The sequence below is a fragment of the Callionymus lyra genome, chromosome 8, assembly GCF_982586985.1.
Source record: "Callionymus lyra chromosome 8, fCalLyr1.hap1.1, whole genome shotgun sequence".
Taxonomy (NCBI): Eukaryota; Metazoa; Chordata; class Actinopteri; order Syngnathiformes; family Callionymidae; genus Callionymus; species Callionymus lyra.
In genome coordinates this window covers 10,856,283-10,871,462 of record NC_141825.1, presented here as the reverse complement: position 1 = coordinate 10,871,462, position 15,180 = coordinate 10,856,283, and the positions used below count along the sequence as shown (strand labels likewise).

Here is a 15,180-nt window from a genome sequence, read left to right as displayed (position 1 = left end):
TGACTCTACAGTAGGGGGCGACAGAAACAAACACGGACAGGGACTAAGCTCTTTTCACAGCGTTTTTCTTTTTTGCTTGTATTAAAAAGGGCAAAAATATGTTAATACATTCCATTGCCATTACGTTTTGCACTCTAGATTGTGTAATATTTACAATGATTTGTCATATTTTCCAATACAAGAAAGTTTATACATTAATTCTGTCAAATTCTCTGTTGGTCAAATTATACACAGTATGAAAATAAAAAACGATAGCAATAAATGAGATTTTTCTTACCCACAAATCTTTCAAGTATCTAATCTAATTGTCTAAATGTAATTGTGACTAAAAGAAGGTTTATCCTATCTTGAAATATTAAATTAATTGAACTTGTATTTATATTATATTATAACTGTTATTATGGTTGCATTTCTTCAGTGCAATAGCAACACATTTACACTAGTCAGTTTCTGAAAGCCGGAACTTTTCCTGAGAAAAATAAACAAGTGGTAATTAAGTGCACAGAGAAGCAGTGAGATCTGTTAAAGAGAATATATTAAGTTACAAAGTGAGTCTGAAATTGATGGATGAGAGATGGCTGGTTAAACTCTTGATCAATGTTTAGAGAAGGCCTCACTCAAAGTAGAGTCAGAGGAACAGTTTGACTGCTCAGTCCTACCACACTGGCTAAAAAAGGTATTTATTTACTATACTAATAATCTAGTACTCAAAGTTTATCACTGTCAATATGTACAATAGTTTAAAATTTCATTTTGTTATCCCAGTTTAATGATTCATTCAAATATTTTAGAGTTATACCTTGGTTTTAAGTCTGTAAAAATATACCTTATATCTTTTTTATTTTGTACTTTTCATTTCAAAAGGAATTAAACAGACAAAAACTCACAGGAATACTGAAATGTATTTCATGTAAACAATTCTACAGCCATACAATTAAGATGAACCCGGATTAGCTGTATATTATTGTAGTATAATAAAACATATATTCCATTAAAAAAAAAAGCCATAAAAAGTATCATTGCGGTCCGTAGATGTCATTAAAAACTTGACTTGTTAAATTGTATTGAAAGTGTTATCTCCCTCAAAATAACTTTTGCTTAGTCTCTGTGGATGGAATACCACTAGTGTCATAAAAATGTGAAAATAATTAAATACAATTATTTAAATTCAAGTGAAAATATATAATTTTGGTCAATAATATTAAATAAATGTGAAAATATATATAGAAACAAGTTAAAATTTCACCTGGTACCACAAAGTGCACCATCACATCCTTCCTCCACTGCAGCATGACGGGCTGACACAGCAGAGGTTTGGCGTAGACGGTGCTCCAGGGAGTCGCCACGGCTTTTGCCGGAGTCTTAGTGGAGGGCCGGGGTTGATGGGTGGTGCGGCCGGGCGTGGCGGTGGATGCGGCGCCTGCTGCTGCTGCTGCTGCTGCTGCTGCGACGGCGGCGGTGACAGAAGCCGGGGCGGAGGCCGGAACAGGCTCCGTGTTCTCCAGGCTCTCGTCGCCTTGCCTGCCCCGGTGCAGCAGCAGGTAGATGTACTCCGACAGACGCACCACGTGGCGGCCTCTCTCCATCAACTCCAGCTCCACCAGGTAACGGTTCCCTCGAGCCGAGTCGCGTCTCTTCTCCACGTTGATGATTCGCAGCAGGGTGTAAATCCTGGGCAGCAGAGAAAACAGTCTCTCGAATACAATCAGATGGAAATAGACAAAAAGCCACTGTGCCTGAATACTAATTCTTCATTTCTTTCTCACAAGTGCATTAATTATTGTTTGGCTGCGGGCAGCCCACTTCAAACACCCATATTCATGAGCGCTGCCGCAGCAGGGGTGTGTTGTCAGAAAATGTGAATGTGGAAAAGTTCAAAACCGAGCACAAGCATTTGGAAAGGTTCTTTGCAAAAAAAAAAAGCCAGTGAGCAGCTGCTGTTTCAACATCGTACCTGGACTTAACCACTTGTTTACATTATGTTTAGAGGTTGAATGAGCGGTAAACATATTTGAAGGTAATGTCGACTGGGACTCCTCTAGATGACGACTTAGAGGTCAAGACGAAGGGAAGGTTTATGCAAATATGTCAAACTTAAAGGGCACCTAATGTGAAAATCCAACTCTCCTGACTTATTCACATGTTGTAAATTTTGAAGTTGTCCTTCATCATGACGTTGCTCTGTTTTGAGGTTTACTTAATAAAGTTCTCCCTTGTCTGAAATCTCGCCAAACAATATTCGGTTTAAACTATACATTCTGACATCACTCTGGTGGAAGCGTCCTCCCCTAGAAGCCCTAAATCAGTTAAGAACCTACATGTTAATAGTGAAACAAAATCAATATTTATGTAAACATGGTGAGAGTTACTTCTGCCTTTAGGTGTTTTTGTAATGTGTACATTAAGCAGCAAACCTTATTTTACTCTTATTACTAAAATGTCCAATTATTGTTTAATAGCTTTTTATTATAGAGTCAAAACGCTTTGTTTCCAAGTTGTTGATTTCAGGAAATATTTTGTAGCCAATTTTTTTTTTTGGTGTATTATGGAGTTCTATCTGGATTCAGCGCGGTGTTGAAGGTTTGGTCATTCACTTGTATTCTGTCTCACTTCTAGTGCAATTTTTCAGTTCAGAAGTAAAAAAAATAAATAAAACAACTTTATAAAACCCATCACATAAGTAAATCACTTAAATCACATGTAAAAACAATATAAAAATGTATTATTATTATTATTGTTATTATTATTATTACATTATTATATTACATTATTAATTTATTGTATAATTGATTTTTATATTATTATATTATTTATATTGTACATTTTATTATTTTTTTTGAAACTGCTGAGACATCTTAAATTTCCACAATGTTGGAAGAATAAAGATTTATTAATTGATAAATCAATCAATCCTTCTTGTTAAAGACGGTTCGGTTATTATACATGTTATCCAGCGTGGGACTTCGGCAGCTTAAAGATTTAAAATGTTCCATGTGAATAAAAGTGTTTGTTTTAAAGTGCTAATGTAAGAAAATAGTTTCAATCCCTTAAGTGTAAGTTTAAAACCCATTTTTTCCTCTTGAATCAAGGTCATGAAACCATCGATTGAATGTGATGTTTCGGGAAACATGACTTGGCAGAGGTATGTGCTGTCTCAGTGCTTCTCGATTCCCTTTCTTACCCTCCGTTCCTCTCGTTCAGCTTCTCCATGTACTGAGCCAGGACGTCCACCACTTCGCTCTCGGCCAGCTGCAGGTTCCCCGACACGTTGCAGCGCAGGTCGTTCCAGTCGGAGCGCAGCAGCTCGAAGTCCATGGGGTTGACGGAGAACGTCCTCTGCCAGTTGATGCTCTCCTCCGCCCAGCCCGGCCTCGCCTCCACCTCCTCGTAGCTGTAGTCCGACAGCTCGCCCTCCTCCGGATCCGGCTCCGGGTTCGACCGGTTGGTGTCGCGCTCGGTGTCCTCCGGGTTGGACTCGGGTTGGCGCTCCGTGATCTCGGAGGTCCTCATGTACGAGGTGACCCGCAGCTGAGGCGGGTTGTCCGTGGCGTTGCCACGCCGAGGAGTCCGCGGGTCGGCTTTGGCAGAAAAAGGGCCCGACGTCGCCGTGCTCTTCGCCGCTTGGCTCCGAGTTCTGTCGGATTTTGTGACCCTGTTTGTCAAGCGGTCGTTGGGAAGGTTGTTGCTCCCGTTGTGGGGCGACTTCCCTCCTCTGGTGGGAGGATTGGGCCACAGCTGAGGAGAACTCACCAGACTCTTCCCCCCCGTCCCAGCTCCTTTGACGCCGATATTCACCAGCTTGGTGGTCTTCCCCGTCTGGTACAGGAAGACCCCCGGAAACACCTCCCTGGGATACCGCGACGCCCTCTCTTCCCTCCTCTCCCGCTCCCTCTCTCTTTCCCGGGCGGGCTTGGGTCTGGTGATGTAGATCTTGCTCTCCTCTTTCTTCTTGCGAGGGTTGTGGGCCGAGTTGCTGAGGATCTGCTTGGCGCGACTTGCGAGGACGGACAGCGAGGACTTTTGCGGGAAAAGGAGGGAAGACTTGAGTTTGCCCGGGGCCTCGGCAACCTTTTCCCCGTCGCCCCCTCGTCCCTTCTTCTCCGGGTCCTCTGGGCCGATCCAGGCGAGGGAGCGTCCGTGGACCACGACCTCCGGCTGACGGGGCCTCGTCTCCGAGGGGCTCTCTTTGATGTCGAACCTCTTCACTTCCCAAACCTTCTCCTCCTCCGCGTGTGGGAAGCGTCTTCTGTCTCGGTGCTGCAGGCGACCCTTGAACCCGGCATCCTCTTCCTCCTCCTCCTCCTCGTCCTCCTCCTCCACCCTTCCTCCCTTGACGACCTGCGTGGGCTTCAGGTGCTTACGGGGAGGCCGGGAAACATGCGGCGGCTTCTTGGGCGGCGGCGTCCCGACGATCTCCGCCTCGTCCTCCATGTCCACCATCTCCTCCTCGTCCAGGAAATCTTGAACGAGACAAGAAACGTGTCTTCACAGCTCGTTCACGGAGTGTGTTTGTCGGAGTTTAACTCACCGTCTGGGTTGGGGAAGAAAAACGATCTATCATCGTCCTCCTCATCCATCTTCATGTATTTGTAGAAACCAAACCTGGCACAAGTACACACACACACACACACTCGTTCACGGATCGCTGCCATCACAATTATTTTGCATAATCAGTGTGTCCTCTTTCGTAGGAGCGACAAAGACGAATGCTCCTTTAGCGTCGGACGTACTTTTCTAAGTAGATGGGCGACTCCCTGTAGAAACACTTGTTCTCTCGCTCCATATGGGTGAGTCGTGTGAAGTCGTTGGGGTACACGAAGGACAGGTACACCTGGAAACGAAGGAGCAAAGTCAATAAATCACTTTCCTCTCCTCCACTATTTTTATGTTAAACCACATATGTATTGAAATCCCGAGAGAGCTGCAGCGCTGAAATCCTCCAACAGGGGGGAGTAGCGGGCAAGAAAAACGGCTGAAGTGACTTACTGCTAAAGTTTCGTTATAACAAGGCTCAAAAGTTACTTACAAACTGAAGTCCTTGGTATCTGGCTATGGGGAAGTCTTTGACCACGTAGGTGGGAGAGTAGAGACAGGCCGGGAGGACGTTTTCCAACCGCGAGGGGTTGATCAAAGGAACTGAGGATGGAGATATTATTAACAATATACAAAAATAACCCTTTTTTTTTTTTTTAATCGAAAAATGCATTTCCGGCAACATGTATTTAAAAGGTATTTTTAAAAAATAATAAACTTTAAATCACTTTTAACTCAAGAGAATGCACATAACGCTTTTATAAATTAAGCACAAAACTAACTTTTATAGCCCAAATCTTTCACCATAAGATCATTTAAGTCAGGTCCGGGGGCCATTTGTGGCTCATCATCAAACTTTAACATGGCCCTCAACCTCGTTAATAAAATATTTTCTTTGTTTCTCACCAGCATTTTTCAAGAAGAGAATGTAAAAAAGTTTTAATATTACAACTGCAAGGAAAACAAAATTTGATTTTGACAAGTGTTTTGGAAGTGAAATTACCACGACATTGTCAAAATAAGAGGAAATGCTAACTTCCATATTGAAGATACTACTTACTAAATGTTGTGTTGATGCAACCTGCTTATGGTATATTTAAAAGCTTTGGATGGAATAAGTTAAAAACATTAGCGTTCCTTTTTGTACACTTAAGCGATTAAAATGTTTCAAGTTTTTCAATATATATTCTGCTTCTCAGACAGATGTTTCTTACACTACTTGACTTCTATGTGTAAATAAAATTCTAATTGAGGAAGCGCTGTTTTAGGTTTGCTACATTTGTAGGCACAACTTGTTGTATTTATGAAATAAGTTTACTAAAAGTTTAAATTAAATGTCTGTTTTCTAGAAGCAAAACATCAATCTTCCATTTTTCTTTCTATCTTGTTAGAAAACAACCTTCCGAAAACACAGACAGTGGCCGGATTTCCATTAATATATATATATTTTGAAGATAACTTGACAAAGCATTTACTTAAGTGACCAAAAATGTCCTTTTGGGAAGAAGCATCAAGACTCACATTTAAAGATGTACTATAATCTAGTGATGGGTTTATGAAGCTTCATGAAACAGTGTGAAAATTATGTGATGTTTCATTAGAAAAGTTGTTCAAAACAAAGGAAAATAGTGCAGAGGCCACCATCTTGTGGACTCTGAACATAATGACACTGCTTCATGAAGCTTCATCAGACCATCACCACTATTATCTGACATGACAGTGACATTTTCCTAAAGTTTGATGCTAAAAACAATTCTTCAGTTCATACATATTGCATTATTTCGTGTGATACCACAAACGTACTGTGTATTGGTTTGGTGATATATGTTAGAATTAAAAGTAGTGATGTTCTGATGAAGCTTCATGAAGCAGTGTCATGATGTCAGTAGGTGGCGTTATCAGTTTAAAAATTATCTGATGTTTCATTAGTACAGTTGTTCAAAACAAAGGAAAATAGTGCAGAGACTGCCATCTAGTGGACTCTGAAAATAATGACACTGCTTCATGAAACTTCATCACACCATCACTAATTAAAAGTATTTAAAACTTAACACATACTAGGAGATTTATCAAAGTTTGTGTGTTTTCGTTCATTCTTTATCATTACTTTGATCTGGCTTTCGTGCAAACAGGATTGAATCATGTTTTGATAAACATTTAAAAAGAATTCTGATAAAAATCAGATAAAAATCAAACTTATTTGTCTTGTAAAATGATCACACCTGATATACATTAGCATGTCTCAGAAAAGAAAATCAAAAAAATCTTATATGAGTATTATATTTAGGAACCAAAGCAAGGATTATATCTGCTAATGAGTCTTGAACCAGGTCAGAGTATTGACTTCTTGTTGTGATTTATGGCCACAGATCAGTATTTAATTTCCTCTAAATGAAAGATGCAATCTGAAAAGAATTAAACGTCATGATGAAGGATTTCAAAGGGGAGCAGTCGTAAAAAGCCAAATCAATTTACTGCTGTAGAAGTTGTCCCTGGGATCTGGTTTCAGCATATCGGCGCCGTGCTGCATCATTCCGCCTCTTTCCTGCTCCCTGCGCTGCAGATCCTCCGGGAGGCGGGCGTGACTGGCCAGGGTCTGCGGGACGTGGTCCACGCTGTTCATCTTCAACGCCGACTCGTCTGGTGAACATGGATGAGAGGAAGGAAGGAAACTTACGACGAGAAAAGAGAAGCGGATCCACAATGAGCTTGATTTGATCACGAGAATCCTGATGTAGAGTTAATGAGATTTTAGAAACATGTTATCATGAGACGCATCGACACCAGACAGAGTGGCTTGAGATTGCGGCCCTTTGGTTGTATTTATGTGGCCCTTATGAGTTCAAAGATCATGAAGGGTCTAGACAATTTACTTTGGATTTATTACTATTATTGATTGCTTGTCTCTAAATATGACTTTATTGTGTGAATTCTTAGGTAAGCATTCACTGGATTGAGATCCTGTTTTTCCTTCTGACCTAAATTTTGGACCGCTTCTCCTCCCACAAATGTTTGAGCTTTTATCAATTCAGCTCGTTTCAGAAATGTGGGCTATGTTCTACTTTTCTTTTATCTCTTCCACTCTTTCTTTTATTCCTATTTTCTACTCTTTTCCCCCCCATTCATTTCAATTGGGAAAATCTTCAACTCATGTTTCAACTCCTTCCACTTTGACCTACTACTTATACTTTTACTACTAATTCCACTACTAATACTACTACTACTTATAATTTTACTATTAATTCCACTACTCCTTTCCCTTCTAATAATACTTGTACTTTTACTACTAATTCCACTACTAATTCCACTACTAATACTACTACTACTTATAATTTTACTATTAATTCCACTACTCCTTGCCCTTCTAATACTACTTATATTTTACTACTAATTCCACTACTACTTCCACTACCAATTCTACTACTAATACTTCTACTTTTACTACTACTTCCATAACTACTTCTACTTTTACTACTAATTCTACTACTACTTTTACTTTTCTACCACTTCTTTACTTCTACCTTTCTTCTGGAAATGCATATTTTCTAGTTGTTTTTGTTTCATAGTTGAAGAATATATGGAAACAGCTTTAAAAAAAACAACAACAATATAGTTATTTAAAATTATAATGCGAGTACATTTAGCTTGTTTTATACTGCTTTAGTTTTGCTTGATGGGCCCTTACAACAGCCACAGTATAGAATGTGCCCCCTGATGAAATGAGGAAACCATCTGGTTAAAAAAACTACATTTCATAGTTTTAAATTTCTTGCAAGAAATATATTTTCCTTCAAATGTTTTATCGATGTATCGTTTGTTTGTCCACTGTGTTTTTGTGATTTCTCACCAGTGCTTCAAATAAATGAACAAATTCTGGTAGCTACATAGGGTAAGAGGCGGACAGAGTTGAGGTGAGGTGAATGTAGGAGGAAACCGGAGTTCTTGGAGGTTATCCATTAAAGGAAAAACATGCACACAATGCAGAAAACACTGGAAATGTAGAGTTGCCTCAGGCTGTATTTGAACCTGCAACTTTCTTTCTGCAAGGCAGTAGAATCACATGACTATCTAAAGCAATGTGTTAACCTTTGACCTTACATGAACAATTAATACAATACATTCACTTCTTATTATATAAATATAAGGTTATTCAAATGTGTGTTTCAACTACTGTGTTGCCATTTCTTTTTTTTCTTTTTTAAATTATTTCCAAAATACTTCTTAACCCCTGTATTATCTCCCGGTCAAGGTGACCTGAAGGCCCTAAAACAAATTAGTTTGTGGTATCCCTTGTGTTGTGTCTGGGTCAAGGTTTTCACCTTAGATAAAACAAGGAAATTATCTTTTAACGCGTGAACATTGTTTTAGTTTTTCCTCTTCTTTTGGAGCTTTACTGTTTTTTTTGCTGATATTTAAATATGAAAATAGAATGTTGAGCATTCTGAGCATTCAAGCCCCAGGCGTGGATCATACACAATGTCTTTATAATTGTTTTAATAAATCATGAAGTATTTTAAAGTCATGCATTTCAACAAATGTTCAGAGAAGCAAAAAAAAAAAGGTTTTACCAGTGTAGAGGGAGATGTAGGCAGAATCGATCACTTCATACTTCAGGCCAGGAAGGAACGGACGCCACTGTGTGAACACGAAGAGAGTCAGAGAGCGCAGACCTCTGGCAAGCAGCTTACTTCCAAATTAACAATTTTGAAATACATATTGTTCTAGACATATTTTTATATCCACTGTTACATGGAAGTAAATATTTTCCGATCAGAATTGGAATTAAAAAAAAACAAAACAAATGTTACTTTTATTTATCTACTGAAAAAACAAAAACAGTAAATCAATTAAGTTTTAAATTAAATAAAAAGAAAATAAATTCACAATACATTAGGTTTAAACTATTCTATGTAAAAAAATTACATTTTCAATGTAAAAGAAATTCAATATTAAATAAATTTCAATGTAAAAAAAAATACTACATTGGAAAAATAAGTGGCAAAAAAACGTTAATTAACACATTAATACACATATATTAATAGTTAAATTCAAATGATTTGATTTGGACACCATGTTGTTCTGGAATTCCCTCGCACAACCCAGTAGAAACAGTAGAAAGTATGAGGATGTTGATTCCGAAGATGACCAAAATTGAATCGTTTGTTACTTTTTACATTAGCAAATTCAAAAAACACAATACCCTCGATGGAGGGTATTTAAAATGTGAATAATTTCATAATAGTTTTCTCAACTTTTATAATCATTTATTAATTTCTTTGGAATACATATGTATTTCTATGAATGATAATAGTATTGCTACTATTACAACTATGGCTTTTATTGTTATAACAAAAACTACTAGTACACCAGAAAATAATTGAAGTTTCTCCTCTCGAACACAATTTCTGAAAACAGCCTCCTTGACCGAAGCATCGAGTGAACAACCTTTCGATCCGAGCCAGATCACAGGAGACATGTTGTCTGAACAAAAACCAAATGCAGGAAGTGGGAAACGGTAGCTTAAAATCCCAAAATAGAGGATAAAAACCTCACGAACATAGAGCCTCGGTGGCAGGTAAGCTCCATGAGTAATGGCCTGAAAACAAAAACACGGAGGGCGAGGGACAAGCCACGATCATTTTTAAATAGATTTCACAATTACCATGTCAGTTCTGGTTACCTGGGATATAATTACAGGAGACAGGTCATTTTCTCGACACTTGCGGGCTGGAATACAAACACTCCCCACTGGACCGTGACAAACATCTACTTCAATATGCACAACAAAGTCAATACCATACTAGGGGTGTTAGAGAATATTGATATGGAGATATTTATGGCAGTATTACTTTCACGATACTGTATCAGTATTCGAGAGAACTGTATCGATTTTTTTTTTCTTTCGTTTTTGGATTTCAAACTGATTTTGTTTTACCATAGTTATTTTATGGTTTACAGTTTAGTAAAATGTATATAAAATAAGATATTTCAATTTTTTTAACCTTCAATTAACTTGCAAGTTTTCACACCTTTTTTCATTTTTTGGTGGCAAATCATATTTAATTTTAAGACAGATAGTTCCTTAATGCTTTATAGTTCAATAAAGTGTATATAAAATAAAATATTGTATTTTTTTTTAATATACAATTAACGTGCAAATATTCGCGCCATGTTCATTTCTGGGTTTCAAATCATATAACAAGTGATAAAATAGTAGTTTTTTGGTTCATAGTTCAATAAAGTGTACATAGAAAATATATATATTTTTTAATAAACATGCAAAAACCTTATTTCATTCTTTACAATAGTTATTTTATTGTTTAATAAAGTGTATATAAATACATATTTTTAATTTTAAATAAACAATTTAAATTCAAATATTCACACTGCTAGTACTTTTTGTAGTTTAAAGTTCAATTTTTAATTATTATTATTTTTTATTTTATTTCCGAATAATATGCAAATATTCACAACATATTAGTTTCTGGGTTGCAATTAAACTTCCTTCAAAATGGCAGCGGTCACTATGTCCCCGGGACATTGAAATCCTGCAGGGACTGAGGACGAGAGGATACAGTTGATTCCATTGGCTTTTAATTCTAGTGTTTGGACATATTTTGGTTTCAAAACAAGTGAAAGAAATGACGACTTCGACAAGAATCATGCGGTCTATAAATTCGGCAACACCAGAGTCAAGTACTCGACAACACTACGAATATATCCTTGTTACTACAGTATCAATATATCAATATATCGTATTGGTGCCGCTGTATCGCGGTACGTATCCAATCACCAGATTCTTTCCAATACAACCCTCTATAGTTCTTATCAGCTAATCTGTGCGAAGAAAGAAATACACAAGAGCGACAAGTCACATTGAGCAGCAGGAGCAGGAGCGTCACAGCAGGTCCTCACAACACTTCACGGCTTGTGCCACGATTTCACGCTGATTCTCGTCAAGGACGTGTCGGCCTGTTGTCACAGCCGGAATGTGAGAAAAGGGCGAAAAACAGTCACCCATGAGATTTAATATTTATTTAAGCCCAAAAACGGGGGGAAACGTTCAAATGCTAATCAGGGATGCTAATGCGGCGTGACCTAGCGAAAAGGAATACATGACAACAACCTCGGTGGAGCCCGTCAAGGTTACGGAACGTCATGTCTTCTATCACCAAACACTTCCAGTTTTAGGAAGAGCGTCGTTCTGTTTCAACTCTGATCATCTTTTTTTCGACTTCTTTTTTTTCTATTTATAGCCAGTTCATTATTCAATTAAAAGAACACACAAGTACATTCTCCAACACTTCGATGTGAGAGTGTGTTGCGTGGGCGGAAGCGAGTGTCGGACCCCATGGGTTTAACGGAGGAGGGCGGGATGGATCAATATCCGAGGGCGGGTTATAGAAAAGTAAAATGTCATTAGGAAACCAGCAGTTTCTTTTTTATCACATTTCATCATGTCTCGACCACCTGGTGACACGAAGAGACTCGATATTGCTTCCATCACGACGGCCGTCGTTTCCCGCTGCTGCCGAACCAATTTATTCCATTCATTCCTCCCTTCATTTGAACGTTTATTGATGAAAGGAGTAATTGTTGTGCCTCATCCTTTTTTTTTGATCAATGCCGCTCGTCCCCGGAATGGATTTGTGACGTTTCAGAAATGGGGAAAAAAAACCAAACTCTTGTGTTTAACGATGATTAAAGCGGATTTTTCTCGCCTGAATATTTCAATGGAGAGAAAATCAAACCCTCCCGGCGCGTTAGTGGGGATCGGAAAAAGATGTCGAGTCATTTACCTGAGGGATGATAAATAAAAACTCACGGTCCCTGGAGGCCCAACTCTGTCTTACAAGCGGTCGGCCTGTACGAGCCGAGGGGGGAATCTATTTAAAGTCGAGGCGTCGAATTCAATCAGAGAGAGGCGCAGACAAGAATATGTAAACCACGAACAAACAGGAATAAATACGTGTTCTATAATTGTCAGAGTATGCAGATTGAAACAACAGAACTGTTGCAGTACATTAAGGGACTTGTGTAACATTTGTATTCTTTGAGTTGCCTGTTTGAAACCACTGTGAAGTACTAAGACTGCTCTGTAGAAACACAACTCTAAAGGTTAGTCAGGGTCGTTCTATGAAATCGAGTATGTTGTATATTTGGATATAAAAATGTATTTTCTGCTAATTTTGCACGAGGGTCATCAAAAATAAGAATTTAAACTCCTCTTCAGCCATTTTTTTCTACGAACATTCCAATTTTTCAATGTTAAGAAAGTCCCTCATAGAATTAAGACCAAACATGTCTCTTCAAAAGTTGTTGTTTTTCCCAAACTGAATTCTCAAAATCATCCAACAATTATGATACACGCCTGACCCACAGTTTCACATATTACCACGGAATGTTATGCATATTTTTTTTGGTAACTTTTTAGGAATAGCAGCCTTCAAACTCTTGTAGGAGCCCAGGTCACAAGCAGGCAGGCTCCCAGAAGTAGTTGTGGAAGTATTAGCGGAACTATTAGTGAAAGTAGAAGATATGGAATTAGTAGTAAAATTAGAAGTAGTAGAAAAGTAAAAGAAGTGGTAGAATTAGTAGTAAAAGTAGAATTAGTAGTAGTATTTGTAGTAGAAGTAGTAGTGGAAGTATTAGCGGAATTATTAGTTAAAGTAGAATAAATGGAATTAGTAGTACAATCAGAAGTAGTAGAAAAGTAAAAGAAGTAGTCGAATTAGTAGTAGTATTAGTTGTAGAAGTAGTAGTGGAATTAGTAGTAAAAGTGTAAGTAGTAGGTCAAAGTCAAAGAGGTTTAAACATGAGTTGAAGATTTTCCCCATTGAAATGAATCGTGTAGAAAAAGAGAAATAAAAAATGAGAGGACGAGATAGAAGAAAGCTAGAACATAGTCGCATTTCGGAAATGAGCTGAATTGATAAAAGTTTGAACGGTTCAAATCTGATAAAATTTGTGGGAGGAGAAGTGGAAAAAAAAGTTTAGGTCAGTAGAAAACAGGATGCTTCCCAGCATTCACACAATTATTATATGTTGAATAGTTCACTTGCTGGTTAAGCTACATTTCATGCAAGTAATAACATAGCTAGCTTTAAAAAAAAAAATTGGTTTAGAATCTAAATTATGCAAATTATCAATTAAATACAAGTAAAATATCAAGTTGAGGGCAACTTTATTACGTTTTTTTTTGTTTTGAAACAAATTAAAGTGTTTATAAAATTAAATCTATATTTTTAATGTATTTTCAATGAAGATGTTCGCATCATGTTCACACAGTATTCCTTTTTGAGTCGCAAGATGGCAGCAGTCGTTAACGTCCTCGGAACATTCCAATCCTGCAAGACCCCGGTGATGACTGAGTATTAGAGGAGACATTTGACTCCAGCAGCTTTTAAAGCTGATGTTTGGACATATTTTGGTTTCAAAACAAATGAAAGCAGTTACGACTTCGTCAAGAATCATGTGGTCTTGTAAATTCAAGCCAAGTACTCGACAATACTACACATATATACTTGTTCCTACAGTATTGCAATACATCGTATCATTGCGCCTGTATCGTATCACCGGAAACATTTTAATGAGTCTTGTCTGCTGTGAGAAAACAAAACGTGTGTCAGAATAAAGAGTAAAAATAAGCGATTAATATGTTAGATAAATTAAATGTATGAAGTAATTTCCCAGGATATATATATATATATATATATATATATATATATATATATATATATATAAAGCTTATACATGGAAATATCTACAGCCTTCTGGATCAGACTCGGGAGATGCATAAGAATGTGACGTCATTTTCTGGTTGTTTTTCATAGAGAGAAGAACTCAAAGTGATAAAAGCATCTAATAACGACCAGAACACGACGCAGCTCCATCTGAAACTATAAAAGCGTTGGAGGTTATTCAAGGAGCACGGTTTCCCCGAGTGTCCTCAGTCGTACTCGCGAACATTTGCTCGTCCCCATTTCAGCTTATATTCTCTTTCTTCTTCTGCAGCGGAGTAAACAATTCCTCTGATGGAAGGTCGGAATTTGTTCAAGTGTCTTGACGATGCGTGGCTGCCTCAGATTTTAAAGATGTTGTGGCTGGAGGAAGGGCAAAAAAACGTGTTATGAATTCAGAGCCAATCGCTGGAAGCTGGAAAGTGAGTCTCTCTCAAAACACAAACTGCATAGAAATGCAAATGATATTTTTCTATTAAAGATCGAGACAACCCAAGATGGATGAACATGTACACGAACTCTTTATTTCACACGGTTTTGAAAGTGTACACAAGCAGGAAGGTTTGAGGGATCAGTTAATCTTTACTTTGCTAATCTAGAGCACTGTTTTTAATGGGTTGACATTAAAATAAATGAAGAAATGACCAATAAAACTCTCAAACTTTGTCCGATATTTCTCTCAGTTTTTCCGATCTTAGCCGTTTGGTCACATCTGTCGTTTCTCTAATTGCATCACAAATTTTGTCCCACAATCCAACATCTTAATCGTGTACATCACAAGATAGTTTGAGGTTGAAAAAAATCCTCATAAAATCTCTCTTTTCTTTTGATATAGTCTTTGAAGGAGATGGCAGGATTAAAAAAGAAATATAGTGATATTAGTATATATTTGGTTCCACCTTAAGAT

At 37.8% G+C, this 15,180-nt stretch overlaps 1 protein-coding gene across 1 annotated transcript in view; it reads right to left on the bottom strand.

The window, feature by feature from the left end:
* The window catches only part of b4galnt4a (beta-1,4-N-acetyl-galactosaminyltransferase 4a), a 185,524-nt gene that overhangs the window by 7,583 nt on the left and 162,761 nt on the right, over nucleotides 1-15,180 (bottom strand). The window contains exons 9-15 of the mRNA XM_087796670.1: nucleotides 9,102-9,168; nucleotides 7,009-7,173; nucleotides 5,027-5,136; nucleotides 4,731-4,831; nucleotides 4,529-4,602; nucleotides 3,182-4,460; nucleotides 1,247-1,671 (exon numbers count right to left, since the gene is read on the bottom strand). Coding sequence (XP_087652796.1) covers nucleotides 1,247-1,671; nucleotides 3,182-4,460; nucleotides 4,529-4,602; nucleotides 4,731-4,831; nucleotides 5,027-5,136; nucleotides 7,009-7,173; nucleotides 9,102-9,168 — 2,221 coding nt within the window. The remainder of the gene's footprint in view (nucleotides 1-1,246; nucleotides 1,672-3,181; nucleotides 4,461-4,528; nucleotides 4,603-4,730; nucleotides 4,832-5,026; nucleotides 5,137-7,008; nucleotides 7,174-9,101; nucleotides 9,169-15,180) is intronic.